At 45.0% G+C, this 16,587-nt stretch overlaps 1 protein-coding gene across 3 annotated transcripts in view; it reads left to right on the top strand.

Moving 5' to 3' along the window:
* Positions 1-16,587, top strand: part of HYDIN (HYDIN axonemal central pair apparatus protein) — a 134,379-nt gene that overhangs the window by 113,907 nt on the left and 3,885 nt on the right. For all 3 annotated transcript variants that reach the window (XM_083749879.1, XM_083749877.1, XM_083749878.1), the window contains exons 72-84: positions 855-1,020; positions 1,624-1,771; positions 2,166-2,373; positions 3,857-4,078; positions 4,297-4,466; positions 6,007-6,205; positions 7,214-7,372; positions 9,557-9,837; positions 10,535-10,754; positions 11,926-12,138; positions 12,921-13,084; positions 14,718-14,868; positions 15,998-16,228. In XM_083749879.1, coding sequence (XP_083606005.1) covers positions 855-1,020; positions 1,624-1,771; positions 2,166-2,373; positions 3,857-4,078; positions 4,297-4,466; positions 6,007-6,205; positions 7,214-7,372; positions 9,557-9,837; positions 10,535-10,754; positions 11,926-12,138; positions 12,921-13,084; positions 14,718-14,868; positions 15,998-16,228 — 2,532 coding nt within the window. The remainder of the gene's footprint in view (positions 1-854; positions 1,021-1,623; positions 1,772-2,165; positions 2,374-3,856; positions 4,079-4,296; positions 4,467-6,006; positions 6,206-7,213; positions 7,373-9,556; positions 9,838-10,534; positions 10,755-11,925; positions 12,139-12,920; positions 13,085-14,717; positions 14,869-15,997; positions 16,229-16,587) is intronic.

The following is a 16,587-nucleotide window of genomic DNA, read 5'->3' as shown; positions in this document are numbered from 1 at the left end:
TTCTTATTCCAGCAAGCCGACATAGAAGCACATCTATTCTGGTAACAGTATGTGTTTTGAACCCACATGCATGTCTAGCACTCATGTGTATTCACACACACACTAAAGATAGGTTTAGGATATTTTGCTGGAGTTATGACATGTGCTTGTTATGTGTTAACCCTTAACCTCATGCCCACAATAATTTCTCACCCCAAGGAATAAAGAAATATTGGTTTATTGTAGGAAATACAAGTGACAGAATATATAAATGTTGCTTCAGACAGCAAAATTACAAGTTAAGCAGGCAGCAACTACTACAGAGCACACTGCCCTTGACCCAAAGAGTGAAAGAGTCCCTGTTTTAGAAAGCCTATGGAAACATGGGTGTGACAATTTTGCCAGCATGACCCACACTAAGAGCAAGAAATGGAAAGGGAAGAATATATCTGGTGTAGGTGGGTTTCCATGAGGCAAGACACAGCGATAACAGCAAAAACCTTTATTGACCTACATAACTGTGGAAACAGGGGCAAAGCAACTGCTTATAAAGTTAAGCAGGCCTGTGCTGTTCCTTGAGAGTGCTGAGAAAGAGAGTTCCTCAATGGAGCTATGATAGCTATTGACTATTGGAAAACCTGGGGTTTTAATAATATTTTTAGTCAATGCCTCCTAGTAGAGAAGGAAGAGGCTGCAAAACTGGGGAAGTCCTTAGTGATGCTGTGTGTGTGTGTGTGTGTGTGTGTGTGTGTGTGTGTGTGTGTTGAAATACTTTTGAAAGCACTGTAGTAAAGGCAGGGGGGAAGGAGGTATAAAACTGCCACTAGTAAGAGCAGGACTGTGCCAGATGTTTCCAGTTGCCTTTTTACCTGTAGGTCATATTTGAATTCATCCCTCAACATCTGGACACCACAGAATCCTTTTGGACTTTCTTAATCCCTGAACACAACCTTTCTGTCCCATTCCTCTTGGTTGGTCACACCACGGACCCTGCTGTGTCTCTGGAAAGATCCCACCTGAACTTCCGCTCGCTCCTTATTGGTAAGGACAGACATGAGAGGCAGCGGGGGTGGGGGGAGAGATCTGTCCATTTCAGTTTCTTATTTTCCCAGTCTGAATATCTATTTGCCATATTTCACACAATTTGTATAAACGTATGGTGCAATCTAATCATTCTACAATTTGATCTTAAAACAAATATTCATAAAAATTCTTTAGTACTTTGGTGCACAAAGAAATCAACTTTGCAAGGTAAGAACCAAATGGTCTTTCCCTTTAATATATCCATTTTTGTTTAATAATAATAATAATAATAATAATAATAATAATAATAATAATAATTATAATTTATACCCTGCCCACTCTGGGTGGCTTCCAACAAAACACTAAAATACAATAACCTATTAAACATTAAAAGCTTCCCTAAACATATAGTTGAAAAACTGCATTGGCACTGCAAAATTCAGAGACATGTGAATTTTAAAGGATAAATGTGTTTCATTTTGCGTAAGTTTTTATTGGGGAAAAATACATTTTACTCTTAGACAGTAAAGATTCTGAGTAAATATAATTGGGAAGGCGGTGAGTTCTCTCTAGCAAACTGACTAAACCCTAGCATTCCACTGCTATTCTTCTCTCCCTAAGGACACGAGGCTCGTGAGAGCATCGACATTATCAACAATGAGAATGAGACCTACAATTTTTCCTTCAGAGAAGGCTCTCGTTTTTCAGAGGGGCGAATCAGCTGTCTAAAACTGCAGCCCATGGAAGGCTCAATCCCACCTCATTCCAGGTAAAAGAGGATGTGGAGCTAGATGACAAGTGCCTTGAATGGCACATTCTTGGTACTCATGGTGTCCCTGTTGAGTGGGAGCGAGCCAGACATTCCCTTCATAAGATTTTTGTGTTTCTGGTCCCATGGCATTATCTGTAAAGCACTTGTTCTTTGGCCCCTTTCTCCCCTGCAACTTCACATTCTGCATTGCAGGGAAGGATTTTGGCTACAGGCTTAGCACAAAGCATGCATTGATATACATGCAAATTTCCGCAGTTTTATGGGGGGTTAACTGGTCTTGAAAAGCCCTCAGTGCTGAAAGGGCTGAGCATCCTACAGGATGCAGTTATCCTTGTGACTAGTTTTCTTAGTGCAACCAACCCCAACCAAATGTGTGGTGTTTTCTCACCAGGCTTCCTATTAGCATCTTATTCATGCCTAACCTGGAGGGGGAGGTAAACTTCAACTTGATCTGTGATGTCAAAAGAAAGAGCCAGCCCCTCTGTTTGAACATCAAAGCCACTGGCCACACCATGAATGTGTCTGTGAAGTGTCAGGAAAGTAGCGGTTTGCTTACTGAGCTGGACCCTGACCAGCCACACCGGATCAGCTTTCAAGAGGTGAGAGCCCAGGATTATCTTATCACTACTTGACTCCAACAAGCATCAACAATTTGCAGAATTTTCCATAGTGATGGCTTGAGAAACAGTGTCTTTAACAGCAAGCTGTGTTGATGGAAACATCCCCAAGCAGATCGGCTAGGCCGATCCCTAAGCATCAGCATTGTGGATTCATTTGTAGGAAAGGTAGGGTCACAAACTGTGAGAGGTCCTTGCAGAAATGTACTCTGATTCTCTTTGGCAATGCTCCAGGTAGTGACAAATTCCCTTCTCTCTTGCACTTCAGAAGGCTCATATTATGCATGCAACTTGAGAAAAAAATCAAACTGAGCTCAGTGGAGCTTAGACCCTAGTGCAGAGGTGGGGCACGGGTGCCATTGGACTCTTAACACCTGAATGGCTTGGGTTACTGACACGATCACCCGTGACTGCCCTCTCCCACTTCACGGAGCCTGTTTGGCCCCCTGGTATACTACAGAGCTTAGGGCAAGGAAACAGGCTGGGAGACGTCTTGAACGCAAGTGGAGGAAAGATCTGAATGAATGCAACTGAACACTGGTAAGGGCTCATTATCAAGCCTACCTAGTGGTTGTGAAGGCAGCAAAGAAAGCATACTTTGCTGCCTCCATTGCACCCTCATTATGTCCTCCTGCAGAGCTTTTCCAGGTTGTACAGGGCCTTTTACAGGCTGGCCCAAAGGAGGTTGGAGAACCAACGGTAGCTCGTTGTGACTTGTTTGCAAAGCATTTTGAGGATAAAATCACTTGCATCGACCAAGACCTTGACTCTGCTGCTATAGCAGATGAATCTCATGGGATGTCCAGAGCACTGTCTAGTCCTGTTGTGTTGGATGAGTTTCAGTTGGTAAGGTTTGAGGATGTGGACAAGGTGCTCGGATCGGTCAGGGCAACCACTTGCACTCTAGATCCTTGCTCCTCTTGGCTGATAAAAACCAACAGGGAGAGAACTGTTGGCTGGACCAGGGAGGTGATCAATGCCTCTTTATGAGAGGGGGTGGTCCCTGCCTGTTTGAAGGAGGCAATGGTAAAACCATTCCTTAAGAAACCTTCCCTGGATTTGGAAAACCTAACTACCGGCCAGTTGCTAATCTCCCTTTCCTGAACAAGGTTCTGGAGCGAGTGGTTGCAGACCAGATTCAGGCACTTTTGGAAAAAAACTGATTTTCTGGATCCATTTCAATCCAGGTTTAGGCCCGATTTTGGCACAGAAACTTATTTGGAGGCCCTGTATGATGACCTCTATCCAGAGAGACACAACGGAAACATGTTCCTGTTAATTATTCTTGACCTCTCAGCAGCTTTTGATACCATCGACCATGGTATCCTTCTGGAGTGACTATCCAAACTAGGGGTGGGTGGCACCACTTTGTGGGTGGCACCACTAGCTCAAAGGAAGACAAGCCTATAACAAGCAGTGGCTCTGCAACAGTATTAATGCTGCATCTTCTCTTTGCTCTGGACAGATGCAAGTCAGTGATTATGCTCAGTGCCATTTCTATATTCTGAATACTGGCAAATTTAACTTCAACTTCTCATGGGAACTTGACCTTGCCAAAGCAGTGCAGCAATATTTTGCCATCTCTCCAAATAACGAAGTAGTAGAAGCAGGGGATCGGACAGAGGTCCTGCTGTCCTTCCACCCACTGAAGCCATGCACCTTAAAAGATGTGGAGCTGAAGCTGCAGGTAAGGAAGACCCAGGGACGGTGGTGGTGGGTTTCTTCTGTTGTCTGACGAGAAGGTTTCAAATCACCCACTTAATAGTTACACCAAGGATATAAAAAAATAAAGCTTAGAACTCCCAGCACAATCAGATATTGTCTTAAAAATAAAATTAGCCAAGTATATATTAGTCTGACAACTAATCTGACCAGTTCTGAGGCAGCCTCTCTCTGTGCTCACAGATCAGCCATGGACCAACATTTACTTGTTTGCTGGAAGGCTCAGCTGTGAATCCCAGCATCCATTTCTCCCTCACCAAAGTAGAGTTTGGAAGCTGCTTCATCTACCAAGGTGGAATGACCGTTTCCAAACGAATCCTGACTGTCACGAATAAGGATGCCAAGGATGCAAGGTAAGCTGGACCAATGATGTGCCTCGCAGACACAGAGCACCATGCCAGATGTGCAGGAGGTAAATTCAGGTGCACAGCACCAGGAGTGGTGTGATGTTGTGCTACAGGCAGAGCAAAGAGCTAGCAGGGTGGAGGGCTAAAGGTGGGAGAATCAGAACCAAGAATCACAGGCAGGGAAGGTCAAATTGACCATTGCTCAGGCAAAGTCCCATGCCTGCCTTGGGAATTTATATAGCCCCATCAGCAAAGGGCGAATCAATACGCTACCTAGATCAGCGGACTCTCCTTAAGAGGCATCACAGCCCTGTCAACCTTTCAATCTGCAGCATCTGTTGGGGTTGCAATTAGAAGATCTCCAGCTGCTTAGATGGGCTTTTTCGGATGAGCTAGCTGGTATCATTAGTAGTCCCAACCTCCATTTTCTGCCTCACTTGTTGAAGGCAGAAGGCAATTTTGGAAAGTATAAACCTCACCCCTGATGTGGTAGCTGACAAATGTGTGATGCCCCATTTGCACAGGCACATTAGCAGTCAGGAAGGGATGAATGTGTGACACAACACTTTGGATCATGTCTTCTCTCTCTTTGCCTGCTCCAACTCTGCCCTGGGAGGGGCTCCTTGTGTTCTAGTGCCTTGCCTCAACATTGTCAGTGGAGGCGACAGCGTTGGTTTGTCAAAAGCCCAAAGCACTGTGCATCTCTCCACTGAGAGCAGCTATTAGCCCAAGAAAAAATGCACATAGCAGAAGCACAGAGAGTTGGAACAGACATTAGAGCTGATCACTGTATGGAGAGACAGGGGGGGGGGAGGAAGATTGTGGAGGCTGTGAGAGGGTAAAAAGGAGAGGAGTGAAGTTCAACCCCTCTCACACTCATTTGCTTTTTGAAAATGTAGCTTAATAATTCCAAATAAGTGGCATGGATTAAATAGGCGACATGACACAGGGCAGTTGATACAGAATTAATTAGTTTTACCATCTATATTGGCAACCCTGCTACTTTTAGCTGTCAGTGATACAGATATTATAACCAGAAAGCAAATAATACAGTATACAAATAATTATAAACCCAAGTTAAATAATTAAATAAAATGATGAGGCAGGTTAATAAATAATTAAGTAAATGATTAAGTAAAAAGTTAACTGGGTAGGCAAATCAGCATAGAACATATCAGTCACATGTAAATCAATTAAAATGTGCTGTAAAAAGTATAAATTGTCACATTGTATACATAAAGATTAACCTAAACCTTAAATATAAATTTCTTCTGAGCAACAGGAAAAGAGGAACAAAACAGGAAAAGAGTTATAACCTGGCACTCCTTGATATTTATTCCAAAAATCCCACACGTCAAACTGTTGGAAAGCTGCTCATCTTTCAGAGTCAGAGGCACCTTTTTGGAGAAAGAATCTTTCTGTTTCAAAATGTGGTATCAGTGCCACCTAAGTCTAGAACCTAGTAGGGGCTCAGGCAGGCTTTTTGGCTGGAGAGAATGACCACCACTCTGAAAGGCTGATGATAGTCTCTTCTGCCTCTTCATAGCCTGGAATGCTTGTTCACCAACACAGCTTACCTCGAGGTTGGTTTCCATGCTGAAGTGCTGGGTGCTGGAGGAAAGGCAGAGATTCCAATCACCTTCTATCCCCGAGAGGCCATTTCCTACCATGAGGTCATCACCTTTGAAATCAATGGGGTCTTGCAGCGTAATATTGAGGTCTTCGGGAAGGGCATTGAGATGAAGGTGAGACTGAGTGAGTGTCCTGGACCTCTGGGCTCCACAGCCAGAGAGGCCAAATTAAGACTTCAGCTTTTGTGCCTCTTATAAGATGCAGCTCAAATACGTTATTCTTTAGGCAAGTGGGATATTTTTTTAGGAGCTGTATTTTATTTATCTTTATTGAATTGGCTTCCTTCAGCCTTGCATTTGTTGGGTTTCTACAGTCAAATCTAAGTTGAAAGCAAGGAAAAGATCCTCCAAACAAGCAGAGGCTGCTTCTCAATTTTTACATTGAGATAGAAGAGTTAGCACTGACATGGTCATTAACTGAGGTGTGCAGAATGGGGCAGAACCTACTAAGTTCTTGCAAATATACAGTGACATGAAAGTGGTTGCAGACAGGGTAGGAGCAAAACAACATGGTTAGAACTCTTGAAAGTCTCCTCCCTCGGCTGAATATGAGATTGTTGAATTAGGCACTTCTGAAACAACATTGCATCACAGTCAGGGATAGCCAAAGCTCACAATGGAAGGAGGATAGATGTTCATGACAGGGATGGGGATCATCTGTGCCCCAACTTCCATCAGCCAGCGGGACCAGTGCTCAAGGACTGCAGGAGCTGTTGCCCAGTACGTTCTCCACCTCTGCTTGGTGACATGCTAGGCCAGAGGGAAATGGTGAGGAGTTTGACTTTCCACCATTGAAGGAAATCTGGAGATCTTGGGAGGAGACAGGGGGACTGAGGCATCTGAAAGGAGCACCAGCAGCTTCTTCAGGGCAATCCAGACATCATGAAGGCACAAAAAATTTGAGTTTTTTCTGCTTTCAGCATAATCGCTCACCTGCTGTTTTTTCCTAAAGGACAATGTTGTTTTCTCAACCTTGAGCCTTTCATGCACTCTCCTGGTGTCATTTTGTCTTCACGTCTCATTGTTATATGGACCCTTCATCACACTAGCCTGTGCCATTTTCTTACCTCTTTTTCCTGCTCCATTTCAGTTGTCCCCACTGTGTGTTTTCTTTGCCCACAGATAGAGGTTACAGAACCTCACAACAAAGTGCTGAAATTTGGAGCTGTCCCTCCAGGGCACAGTGTGAAGAAGATGGTGACGATAGTGAACCGCAGTGTCACTTTTGTCACCTTCAACCTAAATTTCATGTACTCTGCATCAGAGTTGCAGGAACAGAAGGTAAGAGTCGTCCCCCCCCCCCTTTCCTGCCATGGGACCCCCTGCACCACTGGTCATTCTAACATAAGGGATTGTGTTCTTAATACTGTGATGCATTTCTAATTTCAGTGGCTTAAACACTCCCCCCCCCCCTTGTAGGATTGCATATGCGAAATTGCTGAGAAAGAATTCAGATTAATAAGTAAGGCTACAATCCATTATTAGCTCAGAAAAGTTAAGACTTGGATATTGTTCACCTGACTCTATTTTGAGTGAAGGAAGAAATGCTATTGCATAGCAGAATCATTAACCAAAAATGTCTTACCAGTCAAATTTGGCTTCTGGAACACTGCCAAAGCTAAACCAGACAAACTCTCACCAAAGAGGGCCCTCCCAAACATAATGTATTTTCTGGCTTTCCTCTCCTTTGGGAAGCCTGGATGGCTTTTGTAGTTGGTTACCTTAGGAAGGGAGAACTCTGGCAAAACTTGGATTCTGCTCCAGTTTGGGCACTTTGAACTGGGTTTGAACAACTTCAGGTATATTTTATGCAGACTAATGTTATAACTTATTTTTTTCTTCAACTGCACTCCTGTGAAATTATGACTGGTTCTATTAGCCTTGTGATCTAAATGGAACCTCCATGTTCAAGCAGTACCATATGCTGGTGGAACACAAGGAAAATGAGAAATATGAGTGGTTTGGTTATTTCTAAAAATGGTTGGCTAGCAGACCAGGTAGCCTGGTCTCTAGTGGGCCAATTGAATTGCTTCCCATTTATCTGGCAGGACCTTTAACAACTGCATAAGGAGAAATACGAATCAGTGTCTGTCCTACCTAGTAAGGGTGTCAAAGTTTATAATTGAGATGTTTGTTTGGATATCACATTTCACAGTTCTGAAAATTCATACCCATTTTAGATAGAATCCATCTCCCCTCTGAAGTTCAGCCCAGTGTTGACCCTCCTTGACACCACTGCCTCCAATCCAAGATCACCAAATGGCTATGTTTGCATCAGGAAGATTTCATTGGTCTTTTAGACTTTGGATATAGCTATAGCAGTACCCTAGGCATAAGGGCCCCTGGGAGCTTTAGTTCCCAAAGATGTCCCATTAGCATCATCAGGATCCATGGGAGCTACTTTTCCCAGTTCCAGAGGGGTAGCCATGCTAGATTGTTGCAGTGAAAAGAACAAAGAGTATTGTCTAATCTTCAAGACTGACACATTTATTATGGCTTAAGCTGACGTGAACTACAGTCCTCTTCATTAGATGTGTGAACTGTTATCCTGAGATACAGGTACAGTATATGTTTGACATGTGGAGGCAGTGCAGGGAGGTTAGAGGGAAATGAATTACAGAAAAGCACAGACAATTAACAGTTGTTGAAAAGACATCCTAGTGTTCTGTGAAGTATGTAGTATCCATGGATCCTGATGGGTCTACTAGGGCACCAAGAGCCATGGAACTACATCTCCCATGAATCTTTGCACTGGGAATAAGGTTAAGTCCTCCTAATTGCAACATTTTGCAAGTGAGTTTGGAAAAAAGTGAAGCATTGAGGTGGCGATTCCAGGCCTGTTTATCAGGAGCATGAGAGGGTGTTACCTCAGAATGGGACCCAAGTTTAATTTGTTTGGGGTAGGTCTATTCCAGGGGTCTGCAACCTTTAAGACAAAAAGAGCCACTTGGACCCATTTCCGAAGAAGAAAAAAAACTGGGAGCCGCAAAACCATTGCGACATTTAAAACAAATATATCTCCAGAGCCGCGATCTGACAGCGGGTGGGAAGGTGACGTCGGGACAGTGCGTGACTAACGCACGCACCGCCCCCATGCGACATCACAGCCAGTACAGCGCCCGTCACAGTGGGGAGTGTCAGGGCGCACAATGCGCCTCCTCCCCTCGCTAGTATCCGCCCCGGAGCCGCGGCAAAGGTGTAAAAGAGCCACATGCGGCTCCGGAGCCGCGGGTTGCAGACCCCTGGTCTATTCTAAATCAATCCAGGAAGAGCTTGCCCTTCACTAATTACGTATTCATGGTGCAAAAGCCATACATATGCCTGTTATGCAGCTGTTCTGCCAGTGAAAAAAGTGGCAACCTTAGCCACCAAATCTACCAGACTTGCTTGAGAAAAGCAGCCCCTTGGAGTTATCTGGGGCAATGTCTGGTCCAGGGAGTGTTCAGTCCCATCTCTCTTGGGCAGGTTCTTTCCATGACTCCATGCAATGAAATAACCCTGAAGCCCAAAGAAGGCACATGCCACGTGGAGTTGACTTTTGCCCCGAAGAGCCGCATCCTGCCGTTCAAAGAGGAGGTCCTGCTTGAGTGCCATGGGATCCTGCGCTCCCTCTTTGTGGTGCAAGGCTGCAGCCAGGGCATCGAAGTCAGTCTGGACCAGGATCATGTCCCTTTTGGAGCAGTGGTGCTACGGAGCCAGGCTTCCCGCCGCATCATGATGCAGAACACAGGAGACATCGGTGTGGGGTAAACAGAGAAAGTCCTTCTGGCTGAGTTTCCCTTCCCTCCCCACCCCACTCCACCATCCTTTATGCTCCACAAGGCTGGTCTTCCTCCCTTCAAGTCCTGGCTTAAGTGGCCATTCACTTGTTCCAGAGGTGTCAAAGGCAAAACAAAACAGAGAAGAAACAGGACAGTAAATCCATGTCCACCGGGCCAGCTTCAGGTGGTAAAAACTTTTGCACATTTTTGAGTAACCCAGGATTCTGTTAGGGCAATGCCACTCACCTGAGTCTCCTTCCAATCCTGTTATCCTTCCCCCATCACCTCCCACTGTCTTTGTCACTAGGGGGTTGTGGCTGCATCAACTCCTTTTCAGTAATTCCTCTCTGTAGCCCTTCCGTGGAGCACCAACCATCTTCAGAAGGGCTAATCCAAAATGTGTATTTTTCCAACCCCAATGGAGGTATCTCTAATAGATTGTGTCTATTACAATACCTCCAATTCCCTGCATGGCAGCAACTCTCAGCACTAGAGATCAGCAATCTGCAGCCAGTGGGTTTGGTCTTCCCAGGTTTCCCAGGTCAGCCTTCTGTCTTTCTCTTCCAAATGTGCCTCTTGAAATGGCTTAAGAAAGGAAGCATGGAGGAAACGAGAGCAAAGGGGCTTCCTGGGTTGTCCTTCACCCTCCTGCTGAAATGCTTCTTTTTCTTTTCGTGAAAAGATTTAAATGGGACGCCAAGCGCTTCAAGCCAGACTTCTCCATTAGGCCAGTGGAAGGCTACATTTCCCCAGGAACGGACGTCTTCTTTGAAGTGACTTTCCACCCCTGTGAGCAGAGCCAGGACATCTGCTATGAGAACCTCCAGTGTCACATCCAAGGCAGAGAACCGCTCAAGCTCATGCTCACCGGATGCTGTGTGGGAGTCCCCCAGGTCAAAGAGGTACAAAACCTCCTCAGCAGGACTGTTTTCGTGGGATGGCAGGTCTCACATGTGACTAGCCTGTGGAACACTCTCTGCAGCTGTATTTGCATATTTGGACAGAGGATTAATGTGTTTGGATCAGACTTGGATGTGAAACCTCTGAGATTTGCACTCCCTGAACTACCATGCAAAACTGAAATACAGTTATCCTTCCATCCCCCTCCCCCCATTTGGCCATGTCCCAGCACTCTCCTTTTAGTTGTTCTTTTGTGTTTATTAAAAAATAAAGGTTGGATGTGGCTATCTCCATCCTTGCCACAATAACCTGCAACATACACTTTTTATTTGGGGAAACTGTTTGTATCCAACCTACAGAGGCCTTTTAGTTTCAGTAGGCATAGCTCAGGCATAGGCAAACTCGGCCCTCCAGATGTTTTGGGAATACAATTCCCATCATCCCTGACCACTGGTCCTGTTAGCTAGGGGTGATGGGAGTTGTAGTCCCAAAACATCTGGAGGGCATAGCTGATGGCCAGGGGTAATGGAAATTGTAGCAGTATTTGGAGGACACTATGTTGTAGCTATCCCTGAATTACCAAATAAGGAGTAATACAGATGTAGCAACTCAAATGTCTTCAAAATGTCCCCCAGTGATAAAATGCCAGTTGCAAATGCTTTTTGTGCTTGGGGGAAGATGTGCTTTGTGGGCTCTTGAGCTCTAAGCCAGCCTTCCCCAACTGGGTGCCCTCTAGATGCTGTTGAACTACAACTCACATCATCTTTCAACTTCTGGCTCTACTGACTACAGCTGATTGGAGGTAGAGTCCAGGAACATCTGAGGGCCCAAGGTTAAGTGACTCCAGACTATGAAAGACTGGCAACAACCCCACCACCTCCAGTCCACCCATTTATTTTTTTCTTTGAGATGGTGCACTGGAACTCTTGCTTCCCCAGTGTAATTCCCATCTTCAGTCAGCTGCCCTGGAGAGCTTTTTCCTCTTTGTGAAGGGAAATTATTTAGCAAGGTGAAATTCAGAAAACCAGTACCGAAACAGCTCTGAAGAAAAGGAGGCTTGGACAGCCTAGTTTTGAATGTGCTAAAACCACCCGGAACATGTTCAGAATTCAAGTGTGTTGACCATATAGGAAAAAACTATGACACTCTCCGTCCCCTCCTTTCACTCTTCAGGTGGTGAATTTCACATGTCAGGTGCGGGCAAAGCACACACAGACCATTATGTTATCCAACAAGACCAATCAGGCATGGACCCTGCGGCCAATCATTGAAGGGGAGCAATGGAAGGGTCCAGAGTTCATTAGAGTAGAAGCCCACCAGCAAAACAAGCCATATGAAGTCACCTATAAACCCCTTGCCATGAATTCAGACAACAAGAAGGACCAGGTATTTCACAACAAAGGGCAAAGATGCCGGGCGGGGGGGGGGGGGACAGAGAGGATATTTTGGGTCTCAGATCAGAATTGCTAGGGAATTGAACTAGATTTGCGGGCTTCTCTCTATGGAGACTTTCTATTGGCAGCCCAAAGTTCCCATGTACCTTTATCAGCCAATTGTTTTAAAATAATTATTTTAAAGTAATTATTAAAAAGAAATATTTTATTTATTGCATTTATATCACACATTACTTCTCCAAGGAGCTCAAGGTAGCATACTTGGTTCTCTCCTTCCTCATTTAATCCTCGCAACAGTCCTTTGAAGTGGGTCAGGCTGAGAGGCAGTGACTGGCCTAAGGTCACCCAGTGATTTTCATGGCCAAGGATTACAATATTTTTTTTTAAAAAAATTAAAGATAAAATAACATTAAACTAAAAGAACACAAAACTAAGAGTTGGATCCAATGCTAGTCATACTCAATGAAACCATTGAAGTTAATGGATCTGACTAACTTCGGTTCATTACTTTAGGTGAGCTAAAAGTATTTTAGCTGTAGAAGCACCTCTGCAGCTTCATTTGATGCTCTGCTATGTTGCATTAAGCATGGTGAGCTTACTCCAGAGAGTGGCATTTCCAGAAGGCAGCTGTTTTGTTTTTCTGTTGCAAATGCCAGGTGGCCTGAGGACCATCTTCTTTTCCTAGTATCTTTCAAAGCAGCCACATTTCACAGGAGAAATCTGGTCAGGTCATGTGTGTATCTTGAGGTTCTCATTTCTCCTCTTGCCTGTTAGGGGTCCATCTTCTTCCCCCTCCCGGATGGGACGGGGCTGCTGTACCTCCTGCAAGGCACCGCAGAGCCTCCAAAGTCTGCTGGGAACATCATAAGAGAAGTTCCATGCAAAACATTCTACACAGAACTTCTCCCCATCTCCAATTGGCTAAACAAGCCGCAAAGGTAAATGGGACGGGGGAGGGGGGTCATAGGGTTGGGACTGGCAGCTTCTGTTCCATCCAGTACCAAGCAGGATTCTACAGTTCAAGGTGTGCCTTGGCATCCATTGTCAGTAACCTGTTACAGGCCATGCTCCCAGGATTCTGCAGTTCCAGTGGCTGAGAGTTGCACTCTGTTGGGTGAGCTTTGGTTGCAGTCCAAGGAAAGCCTTGAGACTTCTGGAGTGACCAGTGTTGAGCTCCATGCAGGCTATGACTTATTCCCACATCAGGAAGTGGGAAGGAAGGAAGGAAGGATCTATAGCCAGGCATACCTCAAAAACCTGGGCAACACTGGTGAAGGATGCAGCAGCTAGGCTAGTCTGTGGTCTAGGTCTTGCAGTTTGGTTGCACTGTATGGCACAATAATTTTCACTTTGTTACATCCTCCTCCTCCTAAATCCAGGGCAACAGTATAGCTCTGAGTGAGTCACCACCTGTCTTTCTTCTATTTTATGTGAGGAAACTGCAATACATCCCAGAGCTCCCAGCAGTTGCCTTTCTTAACCTTATACACTTTGAGGTCCACATAAAATGAACATTGTCTCTATAGAGGTGGTTCTGAGCACCCCAAATGTTGCTCAAACTCTTCCTACCCCCTAACCACACCAGTTTCATGCCTGATGATGATATATCTAAGCAGAAATATATTGAAGGACGATGAAATGGGTGAGATAGATGGTCCAGCTGTGCAATGAAATGTGACTCTTTTGAGTCAGGTTGGTGAGCCCCCATCAAGACTATACTGCTTGTGATGGGCCACAGGAGCAAAATGAATATATTCCTTTCACAATTGCAGTGGGGGGTGGTGTTTCTCCAGTGCTTCTCCAAGTTGGAAGTCAACACCTTGCCCCCAAATGGACTTTCAGCCTCCTTTCATCTTTTCCTTCTCTATTACTTTCTGTGGTCACATCAATCAAATCCCACCTTTGAATATTGCTCCAGCAAGTCCATATTATATTTCTCTTCCAAGAAAACCCAAACTAAAGACTTAGGATGCTATGGAATCGGACAAGAATCTTGGGTATAGGGCAGAATACAAATTTCAATAGTAGTAGTAGTAGTAGTAGTAGTAGTAGTAGTAATGGCTGCCCTGTGCCTTTAACACCAGCTGAATCTGTAGAAACAAGTAAGTGAATCTTTTCATATCATTGGAATAAATATGATTTCCTGCTAAATGTCTGCATACCTGGCCCTGCCCATGACCCAGTTGAAGAGGCTAAGCTATTTATTTTTTAACTTGCTTGAATAAAAGTTGAAAAGCTGCAAATTATACAGAAGACAGTTAAAACAAAAAAAAATCCTTCCAGTAGCACCTTAAAGACAGCTGTAGCTTCCAGTATCTCTGACTGCTGGCTTTGCTGTCTAGGGCTGATGAGTGTTGTGGTCCAAATTTTTTTTGTTTTGACTATGGCAGACCAACACGGCTACCTGTCTGTAACAGAAGACAGTTCTTTGCTTGTGGGTGTTTTTCTTCAGTGGATAAAGCTGGGGAGAAATTGGCCTCTCTTTGTCTGCACAGCCACAGCCAACATTCCACATCTAGTCCCTGTGGAGCATTTAGAGGGTGAATGTGGTGACTCTCCTTCCTCTGACAGATTCCGTGTGACAGTGGATATGCTGAAGCCTGAAAGGCTGGAATTGACCACCACACTGAAGACCCTGGACTATGTGGATGTGCCTACTGCTGCCAAGAAGGACCACAAGCTCACCTTCTTCTCTTACAGGGAAGGCATGTACAGTGCCAAGGTAAATACCCAGCCCGAACACTATCCCCTTTGCCCTTCTGAGGGTGCCTGAAGTAGAAGGATCCCTCCCATTCATAAGAACCACATCAGTGGAGGTTTAAGGACAGCCTGCTCAGCAGAGCATTTGGGGATGCAGCTAATCCACCATCAGCCCCTTTCTGGGCTGCAGGGATTTCCATACAAGGGATTTCCATACCTGTTCTGCAGGTTTTTTAAAGGCATTTTGTATCAAATGGGTGAAGGGCAACTCAAATAATAATAATAATAATAATAATAATAATAATAATAATAATAATAATAATTTCTTATACCCCACCCATCTGGCCGGGCCTCCCCAGCCACTCTGGGTGGCTTCCAACAAAATACCAAAATAGAGTAATGCATCAAACATTAAAAGCTTCCCTAAACAGGGCTGCCTTCAGATGTCTTCTGAAAGTCTGTAGTTATTGTTCTCTTTGACATCTGGTGGGAGGGCATTCCACAGGGCGGGTGCTATTACCGAGAAGGCCCTCTGCCTGGTTCCCTGTAACTTGGCTTCTCGCAGTGAGGGTGCCCCCAGGTGTTGTGGACCATTTATTGTTTTATTTATTACATTTATACCCTGCCCTTCCTCCCAAACAGTGCCAAACAGCTGTAGCTTCCAGTATCTCTGACTGCTGGCTTTGCTGTCTAGGGCTGATGAGTGTTGTGGTCCAAAACATCTAGAGGGTACCACATTGGTTATCCCTGGTGCACAGCTGAAAAGGAAAAAGTTTCCAATATCAAATGCTTTGGAATCATTTCCCCTCAGGCTCTACATCTGCTGTCTTGTGTAGGCTGAGAATTCATTGCCATCCTTTCCAGTCACCTGACCATTTTGCATTTCTCCTTTTCTGAGAGCAGCCCAGCCACTGCTGGCAAGAACTGCAATTCATCATAGTTTCAGTGATGCTGAGCTCCAACACTAGTTCAGTTGCCCTGCACTAAGCAGTCTGAATGCTCAGTGCTTCTGGGAAAAGCAAGGGTGCTCAGTTTTGCGCAGTGTTTTGGCAAAAGGTGGGCAAGATAAAGCTGACCTGAATGGATTTCCATCCTGCAATGGAGTCACCACTATGGCAGCTCCTGACCTTGACACTTCCTTACCTCTGCAGGTGACCTTCCGCAATGAAACGACTCAGGAGTTCCTGTTCTATTTGGTGACTTTTAAGGTCATCCCATGTGGCCCACTTGGCACCATTGAGCTGATGACCCCCGTGCGGCAAAGCACCTCATCTTCTGTGAAGGTTGAAAACCCTCTCCATGTCCCAGTGACCTTCAACACTGACTGCAAAGTGCCAGACATCAACATTCCCCCCCAGTTCATTGTCCCAGCTCAGTCGGAGGTATGAATTTGCCTTTGAAGTGGCCAAGAGCCTGGTCTTGCAACTGCCTCACCTAGCAATGGCCAAGACGGCTCTGCTGTCATTCGGCAGTCAGCAGAACTACATCTGGGTGATTGTTTCCTTTCCCTAAAATGTTTTGGTTCCACTTTGTATATAAATATAATAATATAATTATAATTAAAATAGTAAATCTGGATTTCCCACCTGCTGCAGTCTGGCCTGGAGCCTGGCTCAGACCTGATACAATCCCTGGGATAACTTTAGTCCTACCCTTAAGTTGCTGAAGGAAGCTGGCACAAATCTCTCACCCTCATACGTCCTTCTTCACTGAGGAATCCAGGACTTCTTTCTTTTTCCAT

Source organism: Podarcis gaigeae (genome assembly GCF_964106915.1).
Source record: "Podarcis gaigeae genome assembly, chromosome: 8".
NCBI lineage: Eukaryota > Metazoa > Chordata > Lepidosauria > Squamata > Lacertidae > Podarcis > Podarcis gaigeae.
This window is presented reverse-complemented; position numbering and strand designations above follow the sequence as displayed.